General features: G+C 49.3%; 2 protein-coding genes across 2 annotated transcripts; one reads left to right on the top strand and one right to left on the bottom strand.

Moving 5' to 3' along the window:
* Positions 1–558: 558 nt before the first annotated feature.
* Positions 559–19,267, bottom strand: ADAP2 (ArfGAP with dual PH domains 2). Its single transcript, XM_024104565.3, is given in 12 exon segments — positions 559–1,665; positions 3,482–3,708; positions 4,290–4,364; positions 5,888–5,896; positions 5,898–5,951; positions 7,568–7,651; positions 9,864–10,010; positions 10,730–10,848; positions 12,057–12,142; positions 17,163–17,254; positions 17,796–17,926; positions 19,024–19,267. Coding segments are annotated over 11 exon segments (1,110 nt in total). The 5' UTR covers positions 19,118–19,267; the 3' UTR covers positions 559–1,665; positions 3,482–3,489.
* A 1,582-nt stretch (positions 19,268–20,849) lies between these two features.
* TEFM (transcription elongation factor, mitochondrial) lies at positions 20,850–25,095 on the top strand. Its single transcript, XM_065563539.1, has 4 exons — positions 20,850–21,045; positions 22,666–23,135; positions 23,350–23,499; positions 24,557–25,095. Exons 1-4 carry the CDS (start codon positions 21,006–21,008, stop codon positions 24,989–24,991), a joined length of 1,095 nt encoding a protein of 364 aa, XP_065419611.1. The 5' UTR covers positions 20,850–21,005; the 3' UTR covers positions 24,992–25,095.
* The last annotated feature ends 1,574 nt before the right edge of the window (positions 25,096–26,669 follow it).

Below are 26,669 nucleotides of genomic sequence, written 5' to 3'. Positions count from 1 at the left end.
TCTGAACTTTCAGTGAGAGGAGAGAATATTTCTCCGTGGTTAGAGCAGAGGACAAGAGGCCCAATTCACTGTTGCCCAATATTCATTGACACCGGCGCAGAGTGGGGAGAAAACACGACGACATTACGCTGGGGTGTCTGCATTCCCTTTGCAGTGGTGGAAGTAACTGCCTCAGGTGCAGGGTAATGGTGAATCAGGGCCTTGGAGTCATGGCCCCTGAGTCCTGTCCCCAGTTCTGGCACTGATTCACCATGGGCCTAAAGGCAAGTCAAAAGTGGCCTCTGATTTGGTGTGCCCAACTTAGGCCTAATTGTCAAGAGAATGTCGGCCCATAGCCCAAACTGTATTTGTGTGGTTTTGAGGGCCCTATGCTTCTGGATATCAAGCCCAAAGTGTCTCAGACTAGATGCCCAAGATCTGTCCTTGCTTTTGACAAAACTTGGCCTTACTCTCCCTGTCTGTCTGAGTCCCCATCTGTAATATGGGGTCAGAGTTGAGATCCTGGGATGAACGGTGCTGCACAGGGATTGCTTACTATTGTTATTACATAGGCAGTCAGAGCAGATCAAAACTGTCTTTTATTTTTCCATCATTTGGGGATTTTGTCATCAAAACGTACAACCCAGCAAAGGGCCTTAGACCCACTTATAAAAAAAGGAGGCAATCCTTTCATTCGAACCCGTGGGACGCATCCTGGGAGGTTCCGAGAACCTGCTGAAGCCAACAGGAGTTAGGGCTGCACAGCCCCTCATCCATAGGCTGAGGGCTCAGCACTGGTATAACACTGCCCCCGCTGGAGTCAATGGTAAAACTCCCACTAGGTCACAGCTGGGTTGTGGGCAGCCAGACCTAATAGAGCCAAGTCCACGGCTACAAGACAGGAGTCAGAATACCAGGAGGTCAGACGCAAACCACAAGCTGGGAACCAGAGTCAGTCTGGGTCAGGATACCAGGGGATCAGAGGCAGGAGACAAACTGGATGTCGGGAACCGTGAGTCAGATGCCAGGAGATCAAGAACAGGGTAGAGCCCAGTTGTTCAGACAGCTTCCTGTTCCTGCTGCTGGCTTCAGTAGGGCCAACGGGCCAATCAGTTGCCCTGGGACTCTGCCATTTGGACTTCAGGAGCGGGGCCTTACACTGGGGCTGAGGTTCCTGGGTCTCAGGTAACCTGCTGCCAGCTGGCTGCTGGGTGGAGAGCTGGAGCGTGGCTGCTTCCATGAACCTTGTGGGCCCACGTTTGAGAGCCGTGGGTCATGACACACTGATTTCAGTGGGAGCAGAGTTTGGCCAGTGCTAAGCCCTTTTGAAAATCCCCCTGTAGGCCTTAACACTGGGATGGGGCGCTCTCTTCTCCTGGTCGTTGGCTCCAGTGCAGTCCATGTCAGGACATAACAGCGGCTGACAGTCCCATGAATTGAGTGTGGTTATCTCCGTCTGCTTCCTACTGCTCAGGTGACCACATCCCACCGATCACCATGGCCCTTGTAGGCTGGACTGGAATGAGCCCTGGAAATGCAATCCCGCGCTCCCCTCTTTCCAGGACAGAAGACAAAGGCAAAAACAGTTGTCAGCTGGTAAAGTGTCTCTGAGTTTATCTTCCCACCTCAACCCATGTGCCCAAGTCATCTGGTCTGGTGGTCAGCGCAGCCCGAGAGTGGCCTCTGCTGAAATAGGAACAAGACAGAGACAATTAATGGCACCCAGAACTAGTAACGACCAGGTATGCGTGATGCCGAGAACCAGACCCTTGGCCAGCTTAATAGGCCAATTGAGAATTCCCCTGGCCTGGGGGACCACCGGGCAGTGTAGCTGGTTCTATGCCACTGCCCCTCAAAGCCCCCAGTGAAGGAAGCATGGCTGGATGTAGGAACACGAGGGAGGGGTGACCTGTCTCCTCCCCACCCCACTCCCTCCCCTTCCAGAAGGATCTGGGGAGGTGATTTCCTTTAACAAGAGTCCAAGAAGCTTTAATGAAAGTTTGTCTTTTCAACACACAGCCTGTTTGGGCTCCTTTTTGTGGCGAAGGGAACTGGGAAATTCCCCAGTCACTCACAGAGTCCCAGAAATCTGTCCCAGGGCATGGCCTCACAGCCTGGGCAAGCAACAAAGATTCCTTCATAGTCTCTCTTATCAGCCTGCAGGTGCCCTGCCCCAGCTGACACCCTTGCAGCTTCTCAGCATGAGTAAGTCAGTCAGGTTGGTCCAGTCTCTTCCCTTCCCACCCAGGCCTGCTTCAGCTCTCTTGCAAGGAAGCGGCTGCTTGAGGTTCCTTCTCTGCGCCAGGTGGCTCTGGTTGGCTCATTCAGCAAGCCTCAAGTCTCCTGCAGGGCGGCTCCCTCGCTCCCTTTCACTCCTTCACTCTCTCACCGAGCAAAAGGGGACACGGCTAGAGGGCCTCTGTGCTCCAGCTCTTCCTGACTACCAAAATGGCCTGCTGGGGCCATGAGGAGCCAAGTGTAATGTAGAGCGATCCCTGGCCAGCCCCAGAGCTGAGGAACTGCAAAGCGGAAACCACAAACCTTTGCCTTGCTCCTTCCTCCCCACCCCAGGTGCTGTACTGAGCAGAGCTTGGCCAGGCAGAGGGACTGGGCCCTGAGACTGCACCGCAAGAACTTGGGATTTAGGGTCTGGCTTGATGGTGCATTCAGTTACATTCAGGGTATGTGGCTTTCCCCCCAGACCTGTGAATTCTCCTTTGGCTCTGCGCCTTTGACCTCCTCATGTTCATTCCCCTGCTGATTCTGCCTGTCAGTTTTGCGAGCTATTTTCAGCCATGCCTGTGAAGCCCTATTATAGCTGATGCCTCCTTTGGAACATTTTCCTATCTGCAGCAGGAAGCTCTGAGGGCTGAGCCCAGCTGCCCAGGCTAGCTACAACTTCCTCTCCCCACCCCGCCAATACAGTGCTTCTCTGCAGCTTGAGAGTTATGATGATGTGAGTCATCAGACCGAACCATCACAGGGCTTCCAAGAAACAGGAACCCTGCCTGCCCCAGCGGTTGTGCCAGCGCCAGGGGACCGGGTTCAGTGGTGTCTGTGAAGCTCTCAGAGGCTCTGGTGAGGACAGCCATAGAAATGCTCCTAAGTAAATCCCTTGTTTGGCCATGATTTTTAAGCTGACGTTGTCCCACTGGTCATGAAGGGACAGATTGATCCCTACACTGTCACAGTTGCCAGTGCAGAAGCAGCTTGTGCCCCCTCTATTCAGGAGATCTGGGGACCAGTGCAGCCCCCAATTCAGTCTAGAGCTGCCCTAAGTAGTTGCTGGGACCCCAGTGGAGCTCTGCTGGGGCACAGGTCCCTCTTGGCCATGCCCGGTCCCACCCACATTCTTCTCTGCCCATGTCTGCTGCGCTTGGGCAAAGCAGCCCTACCACCAGGGATATTCGCTGAGGGGACCCTAGCACCAGCCTAGCTGGCATAAAGAGGCCACAGAGCAATGATGAACCAGGCACAGAAAGTCCAGTTTCCTGGAACTCACCACTAGTCCTAGGCTGTCACAGGCTGGGAGATGACTTCATTCAAAGCCGCTATCCACTCCTTCTGCTCCCTGTCGTTTTCACACACAAACACAAACTTCCTGTGTGGCGTGACTATGGTGAGCCCAGCTTTCCACCTCTTCCCCCTGACACCTCTGGGCAAGCCAGCCTGGACCTCATATCCCTGCTCTTTGCTTCCAATAAAAACTCGGCCCAGTTCAAAGGCATCCTAGGTAGGAGAAAGCAGGACAATCACGGACCATATTACAGGGGTTCATTGCTGCTCAGGGGTGGCACCGTGCTGTCATCGGAAAGGCAGGAGCAATAGGTTCCATATGGAGGGGAAATTGCCCTGGACCCAGTGTAGGTGGACCCAGGGGTCAGGGAAAATCCCTGAGATTTATAAACCCAAAAGCATTCTCAAAATAGGGAACTGCAGATTTTGGAGCTGGCGGGGGCACGCTTGGTCAGACCAAGACCCCAGGGAGGATGTCCTGTGTTTAAAACACAGCACTGGGAAAGCACAGCGCTGGGGTCCATTCCAGGCTCTGCCTTATTGTTCATCTTACCCTAAGTACCCTAGACAGCTGCTACCCAGGGGCAGGGAGGTGGGCACAGCCAAGCTTTCAAAAGAGCTCAAGGCCAGATCTCCACGTGCTCTGCTCCCGACATGCACAGCTCTCTTGAAAATCCAGCCACTCGCTACGGGGCCCAAATGGGTGCTGTCACCGGAGGATGGGTGGGACAGAAACAGCCCTCTCCCTTCCCTCTGCGAAGGGGCTCCGCTTACAGAATGAGGGCTCCTCTTACCAACGGGTCTTTAAAGTAGAGCAGGTTCCTCTCCTGGGAGTCCAGGCTGAACCAGCGCTTCTTAAAGGCCTGGTGCTACAGAAAGAGAAGCAGGTCTTTAATGATCGGTTCCCAGGAGCAGGGGTTCTGCCAACTCATGGCAGGCCTCTGGTATCCTGCTAACGCTGTGCATTGGCTCAGTTTCAGTTCCGCAGTTCTGTGGTTCACCATTGAGCCTCACTTTCCTTCCCCTTCAATGTTAACACGAGTGACTTATGTACATTCGTTACCAACGTATAATCTTCAGCGTAGGCAGAAATGGAACTGAGCCGCTCGCTCCTCTGCACTGAGCTTGGCAGGCCCTTCTCTGGGGCTTGCTTCTGCTTCCACAGAATTTAGACTTTCATTAAAAAAACAAATGTCTCTAGCCCTCCTGGTTGGGAGCCTTCCAAGGCCAGGTGCCAGGGTGCTACCTGCAGGCAGACATACTGAAACAACTCCTGTTTACCCTGAAGTAGCCTAACAAACACTACTTTCAGACCAGCATTATGTGCGTCACTGCTGATCCTTTAAGCAGTAGCAGGGACTCAGGATGGAGCTTGAGTGTGTGTTGGGGGGCGGGGGGGGGGGGGGATTAGGGAATGTCAGAGAAGCAACAGAGCCTCACCACTTGGTTTCCAATCTGATCCCTGGTCGTGATCCCAGCAAAGAAAACCGAATTCCCCCATTCCACTTACTGAACCAGTGGGCTAGGACTATGGGCCTACATACAGGAGGAGAACAGATAAGGGCAGAGGATTGCATTAGGCTGATCAGCATTGTAATGCTTCTGCTATACTGGGTGTTATATGGTGTTACAGACCTGCAGTTAACAAAGAAGCTCATGATACAGCCACCTCCTTGTGATAAATAATATAACTTTGCAATTCCAGAAATACTGGCCCCAATGATTTCATCACACTTTTAGTTGGTCACACCGTAGAAGGAACCCTCAAAGTTATCTTCATGCAGAAATCCCAAAACACTTTATAAACTGAAATACACTCTATGCCAGGGGTGGCCAAACCTACTGGCCCTCCAAGCCACATACGACAATCTTCAGAAGTTCGAGAGCCAGGGATCACCTGCTGGGAGCCGGGGGTTGGGGCTTCAGGCACCTGCCAGGGTTCAGGGCTTCAGCAGGAGCAGGGCTGAAGCCCCAAACCCTGGCAGGTGCGCCCTGCAGGGCTGAAGCTCCAAGACACCCCCACCCCCGCTGTGCAGAAGCCCCGAGACCCCCCTTCCATGCTGGGCAGAAGCCCCCACTGCACCACTCTGCTGCACGGCAGAGGTCCTGAGCTTTCCCCTCGCCCCAGTCTGGTAGGTGGAGAATGGGGTGGGGGGCTCCGCGAGCTGCACTTTCATGGTAAAAGAGCTGCATGTGGCTCGCCAGCCACAGTTTGGCCACCCTTGGTCTATTTCATTTAACTGGGGCTCACTTAAACATGACTCCTAGCAAACTGCTTCATCATAATCATGGCAGTATTAGTAAACATACTACTTCAGGGGAAGAGTCATGTTTGGCTAGTGCCAAGCATTTAAATGGTGCTTAGCTAGGTATGAAATTCAAGTGGAGCTACCTTTGGCCCTGGTTTTCTCCATATAGCCTTCTTTGAAATAATTCCTTGTAATCCTGGGTATGAGCTAGAAGAACACAAGAGACATTGGTTACCAGCTCAGTCACACCCAGCGTTCTGGTCTAATTTGTCAATGCAAACGATCAGCAGGGTTTTGCTTGTTTATCTGTCTGTCTACTTAATAAAGGGAAGGAACATACGTTCATTCTGTTAAGGGTCACATTTTAAATGGAGACCATATTTTAGATCCCACGCTTGATCTACCTTTGTATGCTGTATGTATACAGCGTGTTCCCCCTTTCTACGTTGTCCTGAGCACACCCTACCAAAGCTTACCTGCTAACCGGTACTAAATGAGCTGTTATATTGGAAGTGGAGACGCTAACCCTACCTATGCTTGATCAAAGTCAATAGCATGTTGGGGACAGAAGAAAAACACACACACACACACACACACACACTTTCTCTCTCTCTGTCATGTCATTGGAAAGGAGAAACACCAACTAAAATGCAGAAATAACCTGGAAGTTGCCCGATTGATTGGCAGACTCCACAGGGCGTCTTTCTGCTTACGGGAGCAACGTTCAGTACTACACTTCTGTGTATGGCTGACCATGGAATACTCCACTAGGAAAGGACCAGTGCTGGCATCTACGGGGATATGAAGGGGTTAATGGAGTCTAGCCTAGGTGCCAGAAGACTGAGAGTAACTAGCCAGTGGCAGCACTGGAGAGAGAGGATGAGAGGGATGGGATGCATGGAAAGTCAGACTGTAAGTGACTGACAAATATAACATGGAGCGTGAGGGTCACAGCACATGGACAGAAAGAAAATGGCTAATGGAGAAACAAAAATTCAGTCAAACCATTAATTCCCCATTATGGGCTAGAGAAGCTTAGAAAGAAACATCTGGTCAGTTTGAGAAAGGATGATATTTTGCCCTTACACAGCGTCTGAAAGTTCCTTTAAAGAAATCATTGAATGATGCTTCACAAGACCCCCCTTCAGGTTGGTCATTAGTACTAGATGGGTAAATTGGGGCATGGAGAGATGAACTGACTCATCTGAGTAAGCAGCAAAGCTAAGAACAGAACCCAGAAGTCCTGGCTTCCAGTCCCTGGTGCTTGCCATTAAACCTGACTTCCCTCTATTTATTTTATTTATAGCAAATGAATCCCAAAAAAGAGAATCCCCAGCAGTTCAGGTTGAAAGATCCTAAGAACGTATGGTGCCATGGAGAAAACAGATCTATGGTCTCCCAATAGGTCTTATCTAAACAAGCATTACAGAACTACACTCTACAAAACGGCCTCTATATGTGTTTGGTCTGCAACTGTTTATACACAAAAGTTACAGTTCCCACACAGAGGAATTTTTGCCCATGCCCATCAGGTACTTCGATATCTAAGTACCCAGTCTGCGTGCATCAGGGCCAGCTTCCCACATGACATTGCTTCCACATGCAGATCTTGCAGGCGGAAGTTTGGTGGCGAGGCTGAAGTAGGCTGGAAATTAGGTGCCATATGAGTCTCTATCAAAGCCCATCATTGTGGTCCCTCCCACCCCGCAAGAAGGGAAAATGAATGCAGGAGGAATTCCCAACGCTGTGCTCCTATTGAAGAGGGCACAAGCACAGAAAGGAAGATGATGCTTTTTCACGCTTAGAGTACCTTCAGTTCTCACCTCGGCCTCAGGAGCGGTGGGGAAGGCGGTTCTAAGGTAATGGAAACGCGCTGCCCGAATGGCATTGAACCAGTCAACAATTTCCTAGGGGAGACGGTAAATACAGATGTAATGACAGGAATAATGTGGTGGGATAATGCTGCTGCCTCTCTATAGCACCTGTCACCCAAAGGAGCTGCAGGCTCTTTGCAAATATTTATTGTTTCTTCCAGCAGCACCTTGGGGAAACTGAGGCGCAGAGAGGGTGACTCGCCCAAGGTCACATAGTGAGTCAGTGGCAGAGCTGAGAAGAGAACCCAGGAGTCCTGCCTTCCAGTTCTTAGAAAGACATTTCCTAGAAAAGACAAGCGTCGACTGCCATTAATAGGAAGTAGCACACGTTGCCTGTGGTTCATGTTTGGGATGAATGAATCACATTAACACATTACAAATATAAGGTATATATCACTATTTGTAATGATAGAACCATAGGAACATAGGACTGGAAGGGACCTCGATAAGTCATCTAGTCTAGTCCCTGCACTGAGGCTGGACTAAGTATAACCTAGACCATCCCTGGCAGGTGTTTATAATAAATTTGAGAACAATGCTATTTTAGTCACTGTTACAGCAACACCTGTACTGGGATCAGGCGTCGTGGCCTGTTCTTTATGTGTTTCCAAGACATCCCAGATATTAAGACATCAAACATCAAGAATAATTTAGAAAATGCCCTTTCAAGAAGGTTCCAGGTATAATGGGAACATTCCTATTGGGATACTGATTAGACTCTAACTCACAGAGACTGTGGGAATAATTTTTAATTGATTCGATGAGCACTTGCTTAAAACCTTTTGAATTTGGATTTGTCTTGGGTGTGAGTACCTGGCTTGAGGGCACTGGCTTGGGGAACAATCATGCTTCTGAGAAAATCAGAAAAACCTCTGTAGATTTGATCTAAGACTGAGAGTTGTTTTGGAGAGAATTAAAATGTAAAACATGCCGATACTCATGAAAAACACTGTATAAAATAGAGACCATCACAACGCTTCCTTGAATATAATTGCAGAATTGTATAAGTCAATTATACAAAGTTAGGTCCCAATCCTGTAAAGACTCATGCACGTGCTTAACTTTTGGGACAATAAGTCGACCCATTGACACTAATCACAGCACATGAAGTAAGCACGTGTAAGTCTTTGCAGGGCCAGGCCCTTACTAGGATTACCAACTTTCTAATCGCACAAAACCGAACACCCTAGCCCCGCCCCTTCCCCAAGGCCCCTCCCTCGGTGGCTCACTCTCCCCGACCCTCACTCACTTTTACTGGGCTGGGGGAGGGGGTTGGGGTGCGGGAGGGGCTGAAGGCTCTAACTGGGGAGGGAGGCTTCAGGGTGGGGCCAGAAATGAGGGGTTCAGAGTGCGGGAGGGGGCTCTGGGCTGGGACAGGGAGTTGGGGTGTGGGAAGGGGTGAGAGCTCTGTCTGGGGGTGTGGGCTCTGGGATGGGCCTGGGGATGAGGGGTTTGGGGTGCAGGAGGGCTCCATGCTGGGGGGTGGGACTGAGGGATTTGGAGTGCAGGAGGGGGCTGCAGGTTGAGGGGTTTGGGTATGGGAGGGGGTATGGGCTCTGGGGTGGGGCTGGGGATGAGGGGTTTGGGGTGCAGGAGGGGGCTCTGGGTTTGGGGGGGCTCAGGGCTGGGGCAGGGAGTTGGGGCTCGGGGTTGGGGCACAGGCTTGCCTTGGGAGGCTCCCAGTCAGTGGCGCAGCTGGGCTAAGGCAGGCTCCTTACCTGTCCTGGCTCTGCACTGCGCCCTGGAAGGGGCCAGCTGGTCCGGCTCCTAGGCGGGGGGCCAGGAGGCTCCAAGCACTGCTCTCACCTGCAGGTACCCCCCCCCCCAGCTCCCATTGGCTGCGATTCCTGGCCAATGGGAGTGCAGAGCCTGTGCTCGGGGCAGGGACAGCGTGCGGAGCCAGACCTGCTGGCTGCTTCCAGGACACAGTACAGTACCAGGACAGGTAGAGACTAGCCTGCTTTAGACCTGCAGCACTGCTGACCGGACTTTTAACGGCCCGGTCAGCAGTGCGTTCCGGTTGAAAATCAGACACCTGGCAACCCTATCCCTTACAGAGCAGCAGGAGACAGATATTAACGGGTTCTTGTAGCTAATAATACTGTAGAATTCTGCAACTATAGTCTGCAAATCTCTTGTGATTTCAGCTGAGATTGAAAGAGAGAGATGCAGAGACATCTTCCATGTTACAGACTCAGTGTGCAAGAGTCTACCTTATTAATTACAAAATCAATGTGGTATTTACCTTTCCACTTTCATGATAGACAAAGAGGTTCCTTGTCTGACCTTCTTTGCTGTAGGTGATCTGCAGCCCATGAGGGTTTCTGATTTTCTCCGTCTGGAACATTGCGTTCAGATCCTTTATGCTGATCACAGCTTTCGGCCCTTTAGACTGTGGAATGGAAAATGTCACCGGGGCAGCAGTGACCTTACAGAGGCTAATCAAGAACTATGGAGACAAATGACCAATAGGGCCCTGTAGAGCTGCAGACCAGCTTCCTGCAATGTCTGATGCTGGCAAGGGCACTGAACTGACCACCCTGCACTAACTGAAGAAGCCTGATGCCTTGATTACCCGCGTCACGTATAAACCACATTTTACTCTAAAGAATGACTTTTTCTTTGAGAAACGATGTTGTGCAACTCCAGTCTGATTGTCTAGAGAACCATAAATTACAAGGTTGCCATAGATGGTAGACATGCGTGATGCGGGAGGGACGAGGTGGAGTGCAGGGTCCTATGCATGTGCATCGAGAGAGCTCTGCTGGTAAAACCAGAGGTGACTCCTGACAGCAGAACCCTTCTTCCTCCTCCTGCTTAACTGCCCAAGTCTCTTTTCCCTGGTTCACCAAAGAGACGGGGATGAGGCTGCCGGGGGGCCAGAGGAGGTGGGGAGAAGGGCCAGGTGCTCCCATGTAGGAAGGGAGCTGAATCAGACATCACAGATGTTACCTGGCACAGGGTCTCCAACCCCCCCCCCCTCCAAATGCAGGGTTGGGCCTGGCAGCAAAGTCTAGAAAGCAGCAAAATGTTCAGCAGTTGTGCCTATGGGGACAGTGATGGTGCACTGGTCAGACTGGACACTGACCAGTCGCCAGCTGGGGCACTCACCTCTTTGGTGTAGTACTTCAGCACACCTTCCCTTGCCGACAAGAGGAACTGCCTCTTCAGGAACTGCCTGCTGTCCCGCCCGCGCTTCCACAGAAATCCTTCACGGCTGCCTGCAGACGCTAACGAGAGCAAGGGAACCTCAGAGCTAGAGCCAGGGCAGCACACGAGCTGGGCAGTTTGTCTAAGTGGATTTCTAGGCACTCATTTCGCCTTGGAACTATGGAGCAGTGGAGAACAACCATCTTTCATTCAGCCTGACGCCGGGACCCAATCCTGAGAGGCACTGGATGTCTCCTGGGACGGGGTGAACCTCCTGGGGGTCAGTGAGAATTCCTCAGGTCCAGGCTGAGCCTAGCACGTTTTGGGCACTCCTGCCATCTAACTAACACTGATGACATGCTTCCGTCATTTGAATGTTCTCTCTTCATGGCCCTCCCTGGACTGAAAAGCTCCTTTCTATAGGAGGAATATTAGACACTGGAGTGGAGTGGTTAGAGCAAGGACTTGGAAGTCTGGACTCCTAGATCTTAGTCCTGTTACTTCTTTTGCAGGATCGAAGTCAGTTAATCATTCTGTGCCTCAATTTCCCCACCTGTACAATGAGAAATCTGGATGCCTCACAGAGTGGTGGGGAGAATGACTGACTGTTTGGAAAGCCTTTGGGAGCCTCACGGGCTATAGCTCTCCTACTGTTCTCTGTTACAATTCACAATCTCCCGGGGAGAGCTGGCTGGCCTCTGTCAGATGACTCGGGCTGTAAACCTGAGGTATAGACACTGGGGCTCATGCTGGAGCCTGCGCTCTCAGCCCCTTCTCCCAGAGCGCAGGCTCCAACTCAACTGTCTACATTGCACTTTTACAGTCCTGCAGCCCACACCGAGACAGGGCAGCCAGGGGTGTTTAATTGCAGTCTAGACATACCCTGCAATGACTTGTCCGAGGTCAGAGAGTCAGCCGGAGAGCTGGGAATAGAACCAGGTCTCCCAACCCCGCTGCTCCAACAATGGCCCATGTTGCCTCCCTAAACCAGGCACCTGGGTGCTCACATTGGACTTGAGGTGAGAAAATGTCTGTTTGAGTTGCCTAAAGGCCAATCTGAGTGTCCCCATGTGGGATTTCTTATTCAGATGCCCACCCTCAGAAGCCGGGCCTCCCAGGTGAGAGGATTTGGGCTGGCCACTCAGACAGATCAAACAGGATGAGGGTTTCGCAGCTGACTGAAAACAAAGTCGTTCCAGCTACTCCTCGGCATCAGGCTGACACACACAGGGTTCCAGTTCTTGGGACTTGGGCCTCACCAGACTAAAAACCCTCCACAGACAATCACCTGAGGAACCTGTTTCATGGCAGACACTGGTGGCAACAAACTCTTCCCGCTCGTATTTAGCTCTGATCCATTGTTCTTTTAAAACCCTGAAGAGAGGAAAGACGTGTTAGTTGGATCTGCCTCTGTTTCCTTTCACTGACGTTGCACAGTCCTTTCCAGCGATGTACAGAATGAGGCCAACCAATACTTCCTGACACATAGAAATAGACAGCTTCTGAGTGGTGCAAACTCACTCTAATTCCCCTGACTCCAAGGAGAGCAACTGAGGCCAGCAAGAAAATATAACTGGGAAAGTGGGCAAAACATTTAGTAACTGTTTGCCTAGGTAACACAGGCTGGTCGGAATGGCTATTTGCTGGCAGCAGAACTAAAATCACGCTCATGTTATTTCTCTGGCTGCAGGTTCCAGGCAAGCTGCAAGAAGAATCTTGCTCCCTAAAGGGCAGAGTAATTAACACATGTGTTTCTGTAGGGAGGCGGAAATATAAGCGGCGAACGGGAGGAAATGAAAACCACCCAAAGAACTAGCCCAGCTTCCCTAGCCCTCGGATACACCAGAGAGATGCTGCAAAATGGAGTTTGGGGGGCATTCGGATCCCAGTCAGAAACCACTGTTCCTGGGAGGGTTCAACACAGAGGAATTTGCAGATTCCCTGCCTGCACCATGCAACCTAAAGCTGGATGACCTGTTCCCATCTCGGATGCTGGGATGTTTGTGAGCAATGCATTGTACGACGAATCTTTGGGCTTGCGGTGAAGGCAATGTAAATTGACAGAGCCCCACTGATTCGCGGCAGAAGAGGCTCTGATCCTTAGATTGCAAGCTCTTTGGGGCAAGGATCATCCTGTTACATCCTGCTTAGCACAATGGGGCCGTGACCTCTAGGTGTTACTGCGACCCAAATAATCATAGCAGTAATAAGTCACTGTGAATTGTCGAAAACATCTGAGACTTAGAACTGGAAAATGCTCCAGGACACGCTGGAGCTAAATCACAGGCAGCCAAGCCTAGAGTAACACAGGGAGAGTGGGGAGTTTTCTCTGATCGATCCTATCACTGGGAAAACCAGCTCCCCACTTTCTGTTCTCACAACCTTGGGCTCTCCTCTATGGCCTGGGACCAATCCTTAACTGGGGGAATTCATGTAACAAGGCAGACTTGAAATAGGAAGTGGAGCAGAGTGAGGGGGTAGAGGAAAGAATCATAAAATTGTAGGACTGGACGGGACCTTGAGAGGTCTAGTCCAGTCCCTTGCACTCATGGCAGGACTAAGTATTATCTAGGGGAACTCCTGTTATGCTGGAACACAGGGCTGGGATTAAGAGTGAAGCCCAGGAGGGAGATCGGGAAAGCAGGGGAACTCCTATAATTCTACAGCACAGACAGGCCTGAGAATGAGGGGGAGTCCAACTAGAGAGCAGATCCCAACAGATCTCTCATTTAATCCTCTCTTTCCTACTTTAGTTCCTTTAACCTTCTATTCCAGCCTTTTGCATCTTCTTAAAACCTCAGGTGACATCTCGGTGCGGACTTCCTGCTCATTCTGAACATGGCCTGAGAACCAGGTCAAGGCCCTAATTGCCTGGCCAAGATTAAGATGATCAGATGTCCCGATTTTATAGGGACAGTCCCGATATTTGGGGCTTTGTCTTATATAGGCACCTATTACCCCCCACCCCGACCCGATTTTTCACACTTGCTGTCTGGTCACCCTAGCCAAGATTAGTTAAACAGAAGTTAAAAGGTACAGTGACTAAAGTCAAATCCCTGCAAGCTGCATGGGCGCTTTTTAAAGACACCATAATAGAGGCCCAACTTCAATGTATATCCCAAATTAAGAAACACAGTAAAAGAACTAAAAAAGAGTCACCGTGGCTTAACAACCATGTAAAAGAAGCAGTGAGGGATAAAAAGACTTCCTTTAAAAAGTGGAAGTCAAATCCTAGTGAGGCAAATAGAAAGGAGCATAAACGCTGCCAAATTAAATGCAAGAATGTAATAAGAAAAGCCAAAGAGGAGTTTGAAGAACGGCTGGCCAAAAACTCCAAAGGTAATAACAAAATGTTTTTAAGTACATCAGAAGCAGGAAGTCTGCTAAACAACCAGTGGGGCCCCTTGATGATCGAGATACAAAAGGAGCGCTTAAAGACAATAAAGTCATTGCGGAGAAACTAAATGGATTCTTTGCTTCAGTCTTCACGGCTGAGGATGTTAGGGAGATTCCCAAACCTGAGCTGGCTTTTGTAGGTGACAAATCTGAGGAACCGTCACGGATTGAAGTATCACAAGAGGAGGTTTTGGAATTAATTGATAAACTTAACATTAACAAGTCACCGGGACCAGATGGCATTCACCCAAGAGTTCTGAAAGAACTCAAATGTGAAGTTGCAGAACTATTAACAAGGGTTTGTAACCTGTCCTTTAAATCGGCTTCTGTACCCAATGACTGGAAGCTAGCTAATGTAACGCCAATATTTAAAAAGGGCTCTAGAGGTGATCCCGGCAATTACAGACCGGTAAGTCTCTACCAGGCAAATTAGTCAAAACAATAGTTAAAAATAAAATTGTCCGACACATAGAAAAACATAAACTGTTGAGCAATAGTCAACATGGTTTCTGTAAAGGGAAATCGTGTCTTACTAATCTATTAGAATTCTTTGAAGGGGTCAACAAACGTGTGGACAAGGGGGATCCAGTGGACATAGTGTACTTAGATTTCCAGAAAGCCTTTGACAAGGTCCCTCACCAAAGGCTCTTATGTAAATTAAGCTGCCATGGGATAAAAGGGAAGGTCCTTTCATGGATTGAGAACTGGTTAAAAGACAGGGAACAAAAGGTAGGAATAAATAGTAAATTCTCAGAATGGAGAGGGGTAACTAGTGGTGTTCCCCAAGGGTCAGTCCTCGGACCGATCCTATTCAACTTATTCATAAATGATCTGGAGAAAGGGGTAAACAGTGAGGTGGCAAAGTTTGCAGATGATACTAAACTTCTAAAGATAGTTAAGTCCAAAGCAGACTGTGAAGAACTTCAAAAAGATCTCACAAAACTAAGTGATTGGGCAACAAAATGGCAAATGAAATTTAATGTGGATAAATGTAAAGTAATGCACATTGGAAAAAATAACCCCAACTATACATACAACATGATGGGGGCTAATTTAGCTACAACAAGTCAGGAAAAAGATCTTGGAGTCATCGTGGATAGTTCTCTGAAGATGTCCACGCAGTGTGCAGAGGCAGTCAAAAAAGCAAACAGGATGTTGGGAATCATTAAAAAGGGGATAGAGAATAAGACGGAGAATATATTATTGCCCTTATATAAATCGATGGTACGCCCTCATCTCGAATACTGCGTACAGATGTGGTCTCCTCATCTCAAAAAAAATATACTGGCACTAGAAAAGGTTCAGAAAAGGGCAACTAAAATGATTAAGGGTTTGGAACGGGTCCCATATGAGGAGAGATTAAAGAGGCTAGGACTCTTCAGCTTGGAAAACAGAAGACTAAGGGGGGATATGATAGAGGGATATAAAATCATGAGTGATGTGGAGAAAGTGGATAAGGAAAAGTTATTTACTTATTCCCATAATACAAGAACTAGGGGTCATCAAATGAAATGAATAGGCAGCAGGTTTAAAACAAATAAAAGGAAGTTCTTCTTCACGCAGCGCACAGTCAACTTGTGGAACTCCTTACCTGAGGAGGTTGTGAAGGCTAGGACTATAACAGAGTTTAAAAGAGAACTGGATAAATTCATGGTGGTTAAGTCCATTAATGGCTATTAGCCAGGACGGGTAAGGAATGGTGTCCCTAGCCTCTGTCTGTCAGAGGATGGAGTAGGGTGACCAGACAGCAAGTGTGAAAAATCGGGACGGGGTTGGGGGGTAATAGGAGCCTATATAAAAAAAGACCCAAAAATCGGGACTGTCCCTATAAAATCGGGACATCTGGTCACCCTAGGATGGAGATGGATGGCAGGAGAGAGATCACTTGATCATTGCCTGTTAGGTTCGCTCCCTCTGGGGCACCTGGCATTGGCCACTGTCGGTAGACAGGATACTGGGCTAGATGGACCTTTGGTCTGACCCGGTACGGCTGTTCTTATGTTCTTATTAATGTCAGAGTCAGTGACAGAACCCAGGAGTTCTGACCCTGCTAATCAAGGACCTGCTCCTGCTACACTGAAGTCAATGCCAAAACTCTCAGACCCAGATCCCTAAAGGTATTTAGGCACCTAATTCCCATTGATTTCAATGGACATTAGGCATTTAAATATCTTTGAGGATCTGGGCCCCAGTGACTCTACTGGAGCAGAATTGGGTCTCAAGCCAACGGCGTGCACACGGAAACTTAGTCACGCTTTTACAAAGTTGCTGAATTAATCAATAATATTTAGAACAGGCCTAATCCTAAAGACGGGAACATCACATCCAACCCTCCTGAGCTTTAGCGCCAGGTCTAGAATTCTCGGTCCAGGCCTCTCTCTATTATAGAGGTTTTTAAGGTCAGGCTTGACAAAGCCCTGGCTGAGATGATTTAGTTGGGGTTGGTCCTGCTTTGAGCAGGGGGTTGGACTAGAACCTCCTGAGGTCCCTTCCTGATATTCTATGAGAGCCAAACTGGTATCCCCAAAACCTATAACCTTTGTTTTAACATCCAAACTCCAAGACTGCTCCCCATCTCTGTTAAACCTCCTCCACACAAATGCATGGAAGTACTGTACCAGTTTAACAACCTTCAAGGTACAAACTGACACTAATGGGGATTGAACCCATGGTTGTTAGGCTCCTAGACACCAGAAATCCTAATGTTTAAGCCATTAAACCACCTCTCAGACAAAAAAAAGTTTACAACTACAACCCTCAAACTGAATTCACAGCTCACATGCTATTGGAAACAAGGAGATAAAAACATAAGTCACTTAATGACATACAAGGTATGGCCAAGACACATGATTCTTTTCACTGCAGACCAGCATGACCTGACATTCATTCAGATTACAGAACATGCTATTGGGAATTGTTCGTGAAGACACATTTATGGGGGGAAGCAACAGTTACTGACTTGCAAAGGTTTGCAGCACTGAATAAGATAGCACCTTACAGGCAGTCCTTGGAATGGGGGATGTAATAGAAAGGTGGGACTTTTGCCTCATATTTAGCCTTGGCCCAGAGATTCCCATGCATCTTCATAAACTGCAAAACAAAAGACATTTCAGTTAGCTGACTGGCAACCAGAAAAATCAATACTGTGACGTGAACATGGAATGAAACTAGGATCAAATGCAGCATTGTGCTCTGCTCAGATTGTGCATTTTGCCAGCCTCCCCATGCCAGTATGTGTTTGTTTCTAGTCATTTATAATCTCCTCTCTGGGGCTAATAATACATACACCTCTCCACAGGAAGTTGGGAGACTGAATTCATGTTTGAAAAGGGCATTGGGATGCTCAGATAGAAGGCACTATATATGTGAAAATCATTGTGTGCTTATAAAACACAATGTGCACTTATGGGGCTATATAAATAATACATCATAATACTTTAGAGGCACAACCACCTATTAGTGTGCTTTGATTTGACTTGTGAGCAGAGGCAGCTCAGATTTACCAGCAGGGATTAATTTGGCTCCGTGTGGTTTCTGTTAATCTGACCAGGCTATTTTGGAACATGGGACAGAAACGGCTGTGCTGAAATACAGCAGAGTGGGCGTGAATTCTTGCTTTCTCCATCTGTACCTCTACTAGATCATTCTCCCAGAAGTCAAGGCGGATGGATTTGACCCTGCTGATTTCAGGAAGGTTGCGATGAATCCCGGAGCAATTCAAACAAATGAATATTCCAAGCTTATAAGAGGCCCACTCAGGATCTAAACACAAATGGAAAGAAGGCAATAGTGCAATATATACTAAAGCATGTAGCAAAACACTGAGAAGGGGACAACCGTATGCGGGGTTCATCTTCTAATCAACACCACACCAGAAGCGGCATCAAATCCAACCCATGTGTATGTGGAACTCACTCCATTGCAGTCCATGAAATGGCACCTGCTTACACTAGCAGGGAGAATGGCCCGTTATTCTGCAGCTTTGCCATCAAACATCTGTTTTAAAAATAAATGTGGATGACAAGCTAGAGAGGAAACCTGTACATATGGGCAGGGCAAAGAGGCAGACTGGAGCTCAGTGTTCTGCATAAGTCAAACTCAGGGGGGAGGGAGGGGCACATCTACACTAGAACTGCTGCAGCTGCCCCATTGTAGCACAATAGGTGGTTCTTACATCAAGGGAAGGGGTATTTCTTCTGCTGTAGTAAATTCACCTCTCTACATGTAGCGATTCTTCGCTTTGTCTAGCCCCCTCTACACTGGGGGTTAGGTCGACCTAACTACAGCGCTAAGGGCATGACATTTTTCCCAGCCTCGAGCAAGGCAGCCAGGTGGGTCTAATTGTTAAGTGTATCCCAGGCCTCACACTCCATTCAAATCAAATGCAGTGCTTGGCTGCTGCTTGGGATAGCAAGAGGGAGAGTGGAGTGGGGGATGCACATCACTTCCCGGGGTGACCCAAGGAGAAGGGGGGGGTTTAGAGTGTTTAAGGAGGGACAGGGAGGTCCTGAGCGATGAGACGTGACTAGGGACAGAAGCAACAGAGGGTGTTAGTCTTAAAGGTGCCACAGGACCCTCTGTTGCTTTTTACAGATTCAGACTAACAGGGCTACCCCTCTGATATAGGGACAGAAGAAGTCCTGGCTAATGGAGAGGGGGAGAGATCTTGAGAGAGTGGTACAGGGGATGGAGAGAGAAGTCCCGAGCAGGGGGTGGGGATATGGGCAAGGGAAGGAGGGGTGTCCTGGGGGAGTGGGGATTCAATCTGGGACAGGGACTGAGAGACCGCGGGGAGGGGACTTGGGAGGAGGCAGTGGGGAGACGAGGTAGCCTTGCACCCTAGGGACATTTCCTCTTACCGGGTGTCCCGCAGTCTGCGCACTGGGAGTTCCCTGTCCCGGCTGCTCTCAGCAGCTCTAGTAGCAATGTCTTGTTGAACTCCCGATCCACCATCCTGCCCCTGGCCGCTCCGCCCGGGGATGGCCACACGCTGCCGCCGCCCCGAGACTGCTGGGGCGAGTCTCCAGCCTAGCCCGGCGGCAGCAGCACCGGCTGCACTTCAGCCGAAGTAGCCTAGAAATGAGGAAATGTGACTCCTGCTCCAGCCCTGGTGGGAGAGTTGGGGAGGCTCGGTCACCGCCCATCAGGGCGCTTCCTCCCCCTCCCACCGGCCCTCAGCCCCCCAGATCACCACTGCCCCCTGCCTCTCTCTCCCCCAGGGCTGCACGGCCCAGGGGAGCCCCCCAGCCCAATGCAGGAAAATCATAGCAGATAAGGGTTGGAAGAGACCTCAGGAGGTTCCAGTCCAATCCCCTGCTCAAAGCAGGACCAACCCCAACTAAATCATCCTAGCCAGGGATGTTGTGTTGGTGGAGGAACAACGCTGGCCAGGACGAATTCTCGGGGGGGGGGTCGGGGGACAAAACAGACCCCACACACACACCTTTAGCCTGCTCTCTTACAGCAGAACGTCCCCCTCCTCTCTGCCCCCCCCCCCCGCCCTCGCTGGCCAGGGGAGAGCTCTGGGGTAGTACTGTGGCAGCCCTCACAGATGGAGTCTAGGAGGGTTGGGGGCTCTGGGGCTGTGGCTCACACAGATCCGATCCTAGGGGGGTTGGGAACTCTGTGGGCTGTGGCTCAGACAGATCAGACCCAAGCGGGGTTGGGAGCTCTGGGTTTGTGGCTTTCACAGATCAGACTCTGGGGGCTGTGGGTCACACAGATCAGACTCTAGGGGGGTTGGGAACTCTGTGGGCTGTGGGTCACACAGATCAGACCCTAGGGGGGTTGGGAGCTCTGTGGGCTGTGGGTCACACAGATCAGACCCTAGGGGGGTTGGGAGCTCTGTGGGCTGTGGGTCACACAGATCAGACTCTAGGGGGGTTGGGAGCTCTGTGGGCTGTGGGTCACACGGATCAGACCCTAGGGGGTTTGGGGGCTCTGTGGGCTGTGGGTCACACGGATCAGACTCTAGGGGGGTTGGGAACTTTGGAGCCTGTGGGTCACACAGATCAGACACTTGGGGGGTTGGGAGCTCTGTGGGCTGTGGGTCACACAGATCAGACCCTAGGGGGGTTGGGAGCTCTGTGGGCTGTGGGTCACACAGATCAGACCCTAGGGGGGTTGGGAGCTCTGTGGGCTGTGGGTCACACAGATCAGACCCTAGGGGGGTTGGGAACTCTGTGGGCTGTGGGTCACACAGATCAGACTCTAGGGGGGTTGGGAGCTCTGTGGGCTGTGGGTCACACAGATCAGACCCTAGGGGGGTTGGGAGCGCTGTGGGTCACACAGATCAGACCCTAGGGGGGTTGGGAGCTCTGTGGGCTGTGGGTCACACAGATCAGACCCTAGGGGGGTTGGGAGCTCTGTGGGCTGTGGGTCACACAGATCAGACCCTAGGGGGGTTGGGAGCGCTGTGGGCTGTGGGTCACACAGATCAGACCCTAGGGGGGTTGGGAGCGCTGTGGGTCACACAGATCAGACCCTAGGGGGGTATGGAGCTCTGTGGGCTGTGGGTCACACAGATCAGACCCTAGGGGAGTTGGGAACTCTGTGGGCTGTGGGTCACACAGATCAGACCCTAGGGGGGTTGGGAGCTCTGGCGTTGTGCCTCTCACCCTGGGGCTAGGGCAGTTGTGGCATTGGCCCGCCCCGCTATCTTGCGCTATTCCCCCCGTTTGCTGGCAGTACAGGGGAAGGCCACTGTGGGGAGCCAGGCCCAATCTCTCTACTGCCCGGCCCAGGCTGAGGCCGGAACGTTTCTTACCAGCCGTGGGGGCCGGGGCCTCTTTTGCCCTGACGCACCGGGGGAGGGGGAGCGCGGCCAGGCGGGGTGGGCAGGATGAGTTTCAGTGCCTGGCTCCCGAGCCTCCTCCGGAGAGGTAGAGATGGGGGGGATTCCGGCGGGGTCGGTCGGTCTGTCTGGGGGGAGGGAGGGATTCCAAGGGGGTCGGTCTGTCTGTCTGAGGGGAGAGGGAAGGATTCCAGGGCGGGCGGTCTCGGTCTGTCTGGGGGTGGGGGGGAGGGAGGGATTCCAGGGGGGGTCGGTCTGTCTGTCTGAGGGGAGAGGGAGGGATTCCCGGGGGGTCGGTCTGTCTGGGGGGTGGGGGGGAGGGAGGGATTCCAGGGGGGGTCGGTCTGTCTGTCTGAGGGGAGAGGGAGGGATTCCAGGGCGGGCGGTCTCGGTCTGTCTGGGGGGGGGGGGGGGGGAGGGAGGGATTCCGGGGAGTGAGTCTGTCTGTCTGTCGGGGGGGAGGGGGAGGGAAGGTTTCCTCAGGGGGTCTTCCTGGGAAGAAGTGTCTCCCCCTTTGTGCTGAGCAGGGGGTACCTGGTTATGGGTGATAGGCAGCAGCAGAAACCTGCTGCTTGGGAGTTGCCTGGCCCTTATCTGTGCCCTTGGTTGCCCTGCGTCCAGCGCTGGCCTGACACACTAGTCCTGTTGGACTCCTTCCTAGGGGCTGATCAGAAAGCTTCGAGCACGTTTTGGGATGTGACAAGATTGATGGAAGAGACACGCTCGCCAGCCCCAGAGAGCTCTTCTTTCTTGTAGCTGGAAGCTCCTCTCTTTCACCCACAGAAGTTGGTCCAGTAACATATATTGCCTCCTGCACCATGCCCCCTAATATCCTGGGACTCTCAGGCTACAACTGCACTGCAAACAACGCTTTCGGGTGAACTTTCAAGGTTCACCCACGTACCCCGTCCAACACTAAAACAAACACGCAGAGTTAAGCCTCCCCCCCCCGCCCCTCTCCAATGCCTTATGGACAGCCTCATAGTGTAGAGGAAGCCCCTCTGACTGGTGGGGGATTTGCCCTCCGAGGCCCATGGATGACACTGCTCTTATTCACTATACCTTGATGAATTTACCTTGACAGCCCTGTGGACTAAAGTGGTCCATTTGCCTGCAATAGGCAGTGGCAGTACAAACCCCGCTTCTTCTCCAATGGGCCTCAAGCCAACCTTGGTTGAGATTAGCAACCTTTATGGCTGAGAGAGTAATTCAGTCTCCATGCTCCTTCGCTCCTGCTGCAGCTAGCATCTGGGGAACAGCTAGTAGCAGTTGTGAGTGTGACAGTGGTAGCTTTTGTGAAAGTGATTCTTACCCCCTAAGAAAGAGACTGAAACAATCCACTAATTTCACAGGTCATTGAACATCTATCCAATGGGTTTGGGTCATTACTTACCAGGGCTAGATTTAAGTGGGGTCATAGAACACTTAATGGGTGGCAATAAATTTCAATAAAAAAAACACCAACACAAATAGCAGAAGTTTAAAATGATGGGTGGCCCTTTTTTCTAACTCTGAATTTTTCTATAAGCTGTTTGAAATGTTAGATTTCTGATGCCAGTTTTAATTAAAGGGAATTAAAAAGCTGGCCAACACTTTTTCTTTGTATGGCACAGAAGTAAATTTGTGAGGTGGGCGCCTCACAATGAGGTATGGATGTATGTGTTCAATAAGTTAATGAATACACTGTTTTAACTCATTTTTTCTTCAGGAAGGTATTTCTTTCATGTCCCTTTGGGTTCATGTCAGCTTCAGCCCCTGCACCATTCTTGGTGTCAGAAAAAATCAACATCTGCTGTACAACACAACTGTGTCAATTCCCCAACGATGAATCAAACCTTCAAGACACCAAACGATGCACTCTCTAATTTGTACTCCTCTGAACAACAATCTGCCATCCTGCAAGTGCTCAACACGGCATCTGAGAGAGAGCTTTCCACCATTAAACTATTGCAAGGAAGAAAGTCTGTCCGTGTAATTGAGCATAGGGAAAAATATGGACCATTTCAGAACTTGCAGAGTTTATTGAACGTCCCTCTCTTTCAATATAAAACTGTTATTAAGGTGTGTAATTTTATCCTCAATCCATCTGAGAAAGGAGATAGAAGAGAGAGAAAAATACGAGACACCAGGCCTTCAATGAGGTTTATTAAACCTGAAATAGAGAGAGAGAGGTTGAAGGTATACAACATTTTAAATTTGATTTTTATCAAGAAACTACTTATTTTCAGAGTAAACTTCTGTTATTCCCATAAATCAATTTTAATAATTCATCAATGAGTAGATATAATACATTTATTGTAAGAAATGGTATTTTCCCCAAGACATCAAATAATATTTAGTACTTAGTGATTTACATCTTAAAAATGCATAATTATTTTTTTCTCCTATCCAGACTTTAGATAGCATTGTGTCTATTGTTTTTGGCACCCGTAAAATTGCATGGGCTCATGTTGATCGAAATCTAGCAGTTCTTGACTGGCAACAAGAAAAGTGTGGTAGATTCATGAAAGGAACCTATATTCCAGCAGTATATCTGGAAGAAGTAAGTAGCGCATGCTTGAGACTTTAATAAGCGTCAACTCCTTCCCTTGTATCTCTGTTAATCTTAAATTGCTTATTCTTAGGGCTGTCATAGTACAGTATGTAAAAATTGACAATTTTCCAAGGCAGGGCCTTCTTTTTAGCAATTCTTTTAAGCTGTATTTATTTTGCAAGTTTGATCTCATTAGAAATCCTTCAGAGTTGAAAACAGACCCTTATAACATTTGTAAAGTAGAACTGTAACTATGCAATCAACCTTTGATAAAGAATCTAGCAGGTTAGGAGCCCTTAAAACGTATCCTATAGTCAATGTGTGCAGGATGCAGGACTTGAGTTGCAGACGGAAATGGGAAGGCTGGCTTCTTTCCAACACTGTTTTTTGGATCTCTGCAAGTACAAGAGTCTGCAAGAAAGATGCACCCACTCCCTCCCTCTACACTGCAGGTAGACATCCGTGACTTGGGCTCAGGCTGTGGGGCTGTTTAATTGTGATGTAGATTTTCTGACTCATGCTGCAGCCCCAGCTCTAGGACCCTCCCACCACACAGGGTCCTAGAGTGTGGGCAATTAAATAGCTCTGCATCCCGAACCCCCTATGCCCAAGTCATCTGGCATGAGCCAGCCATGGGTTTTTAATTGCAGTTAAGGGTATGTCTACAAGTACTTACAAATTCTAAGGCTGAGCTGCTTGTAACGGCCACTTTACCACAGTATTTATAATCTCTGACACCTTCTTAGTACAATTTGTGTGTGCTAGAGGACTGGTTAACTTTCTCCCATTTTCACCATAATTGCAGTTTCTTTAAATTTGGGCTGAAACAAGTGATCTTCAAAGTAATACAGAAGCAGAGTTTGTCAAAAATGTGCAATTTGGATACTTTTTTCATTGAAATTTCCACAAAGTGGGTAAAGTTCTCATGAAGACTACATTCCACTTTTGACCAGACAGTTATGTTTCTTATAAAAACCACCTTCATCTTTGAGAGACAGTAACTATGAAATCTGTTGCTTTGATTTCTGGTTTAAATAAATCATGCTTATTTATTTCCCCCATCTAGATTTCTTCAGTAGTTTCTAAGATTCCTGAAGCTGATCTTTATATTCTGGAAAAAAATGGACTGCCTGCTCAAAATACAAATCTCTTTCCTATAACATTACATCTTCGCACTGTGGAAGCTATGCTGTATGCCCTATTACAAAAGACATTTATGCAAGGTGGCCAGCACAAGGTACTAAGTATGGCCCGAAGCACTGTAGGAAAACACTTTGGATTGATGGTAGGAGACTCTCGGTCTAGTGGAATGGACCTGGTGAAGCAATTTCTCTTACAGTCAATTATCCAAGAACAGCCCCGGTTGTCCTTTTCCCGGAACAAGGTGGTACATTACAGAAACCTATTTTCTTCAGTCACAGAAAACAGACATGAGGAGATGTGTGATTCATTACTACAGGCTCTAGCCTTCTATGAGCTTATATTAAACAACACTACTTAAACCTTTTGCTGTTATGAGTAGAACCACAATAAACTTACACCTAATGTTTTGATCAAGTATTAGATATTTACTGACACATTAAATGATGTGCTGATGAGCAGAAACCAAGTTTGTGTGTGCTGTTCACGGCTATCTATCAAGGCAATCTCAAACTGATTTTTCTGTATTAAAAATATCTTTGGAGGACTTGTATATCACATGAGGCTGTAACCTCAACTGCGGCAGCTCATCCTCCAAATGAACAGATGCTGATTCTTATGCTTTTCTACACACACAGTTGTTCCTGATTAATTTTGTGTATAGACATTTATTCAGGAATAAATCCAGAACCATTCCATGTGTAGACAAACTCTTGTCTACAGTCAAATATGATGTGTCTTCCAGAGTGATTGTAAAATAAGAGGTGACCTTCCCCACCCCTCTGGTCACATCTCCAACAGTATCAGTCTACATTCCTCCTAGTCTTTCCACTTGCCCTAGTGATCCCATCCCGATCTCCCTTGTGCCAACTCCCATCCTCTGACTTTCCCCTCATACAAACATGTTTTAGTCTCTCCCATCTTAAACAAATCCACCCTTGACTCCACTTGTCTCTCCAACTACTGATCCTTCTCCCTCTTGCTAGACACTCTGGGACTGGTGGCGAACACTTTGGACTTGACATGTTCCAAGGGAAGGGCTGGAGTAGCTGAGGAGTAACATACCCTATCAGGCCAGAGGTCCACACTGATCAGCCACTGGGTAGCGCATCTCAGCTTTTTGTTATTCCTGGGGGCATTCTGCACCAAAAAATTAAATATTCTACACACAATTTTAAAATTCTGCAAATTTTGTCAAAATAACACTAATCACCCCCACTTTAAATTATTTTGGTAATTTATTTCAAACTACCTGTCAGCGAGTACGTCTAACAATACAGACACACAAAAATTCCTCCAGTAGTAGAGAGTTAAAGAAACCTCTAGGACACCCCAATTCCTGTTTCTCTAGGAGAGGGGCAGAGCCCAGCTGGGGGGCAAGACACCCACAACCCCCCTCCCTCCCCCCACACACACTAGGGTGACCAGATGTCCTGAGTTTGGGGGCTTTTCCTTATATAGGCACCTATTACACCCCACCGTGTTTGGATTTTTAACACTTGCTATCTGGTCACCCTAGCCAATACACCCAAACCACCTCCTCGGCCCTCCTTGCCCAGATGCCTGTCCCCCTCCCTCCCAGAGATCCAGGAGAAAAAGCCTGATGCTCAATCCCAGGCTTGCATGGAGTTGCCTACATGCTGCCCTCTCCTTCCCTCAGGGCATGCTGGGAACTGCAGCTGCCAGGAACCCTCTAGTTCTCTCTCCCTCCCCCCCAGCAGTGTCTTGTGTGGGCAAGCTGGGCTCCGCCGTGTTCACTGGTCCCTAGTGGCAGTTAGCAGCACTGCAGCCCATTTCTGTGGGGGAAAGGAAATTCTGCTCGCACGTTAATTTTTGCAAAATTCTGCATTGTGCAGAGTTCTTCCAGGAGCATTATGTGCACCATCAGTAGCATTAGAGGCATAAGCAGTGTGTGTGGGGAGAGGGGAGGCAAAAGGCAGAACTGCAGCACTTCTTGGGTGGAATATTTTTTTGTGGGGGAAAAAAATTCTGCACTGGACATGAAATCTGCGCATGCACAGAATTCCCCCAGGAGTAAT

The sequence above is a fragment of the Chrysemys picta genome, chromosome 12 (assembly GCF_011386835.1).
Source record: "Chrysemys picta bellii isolate R12L10 chromosome 12, ASM1138683v2, whole genome shotgun sequence".
In the NCBI taxonomy this organism is placed as follows: Eukaryota; Metazoa; Chordata; order Testudines; family Emydidae; genus Chrysemys; species Chrysemys picta.
The sequence above is the reverse complement of the archived record's forward strand: the minus strand, read 5'-3'. Positions and strand labels throughout refer to the sequence as shown.

Coding starts and splice junctions, on each gene's coding strand:
- TEFM (XM_065563539.1), top strand. CDS start 21,006: ATGAGTTTCAGTGCCTGGCTCCCGAGCCTCCTCCGGAGAG. Junction 21,046..22,665: donor CCCGAGCCTCCTCCGGAGAG/GTAGAGATGGGG, acceptor TTTTTTCTTCAG/GAAGGTATTTCTTTCATGTC. Junction 23,500..24,556: donor CAGCAGTATATCTGGAAGAA/GTAAGTAGCGCA, acceptor TCCCCCATCTAG/ATTTCTTCAGTAGTTTCTAA.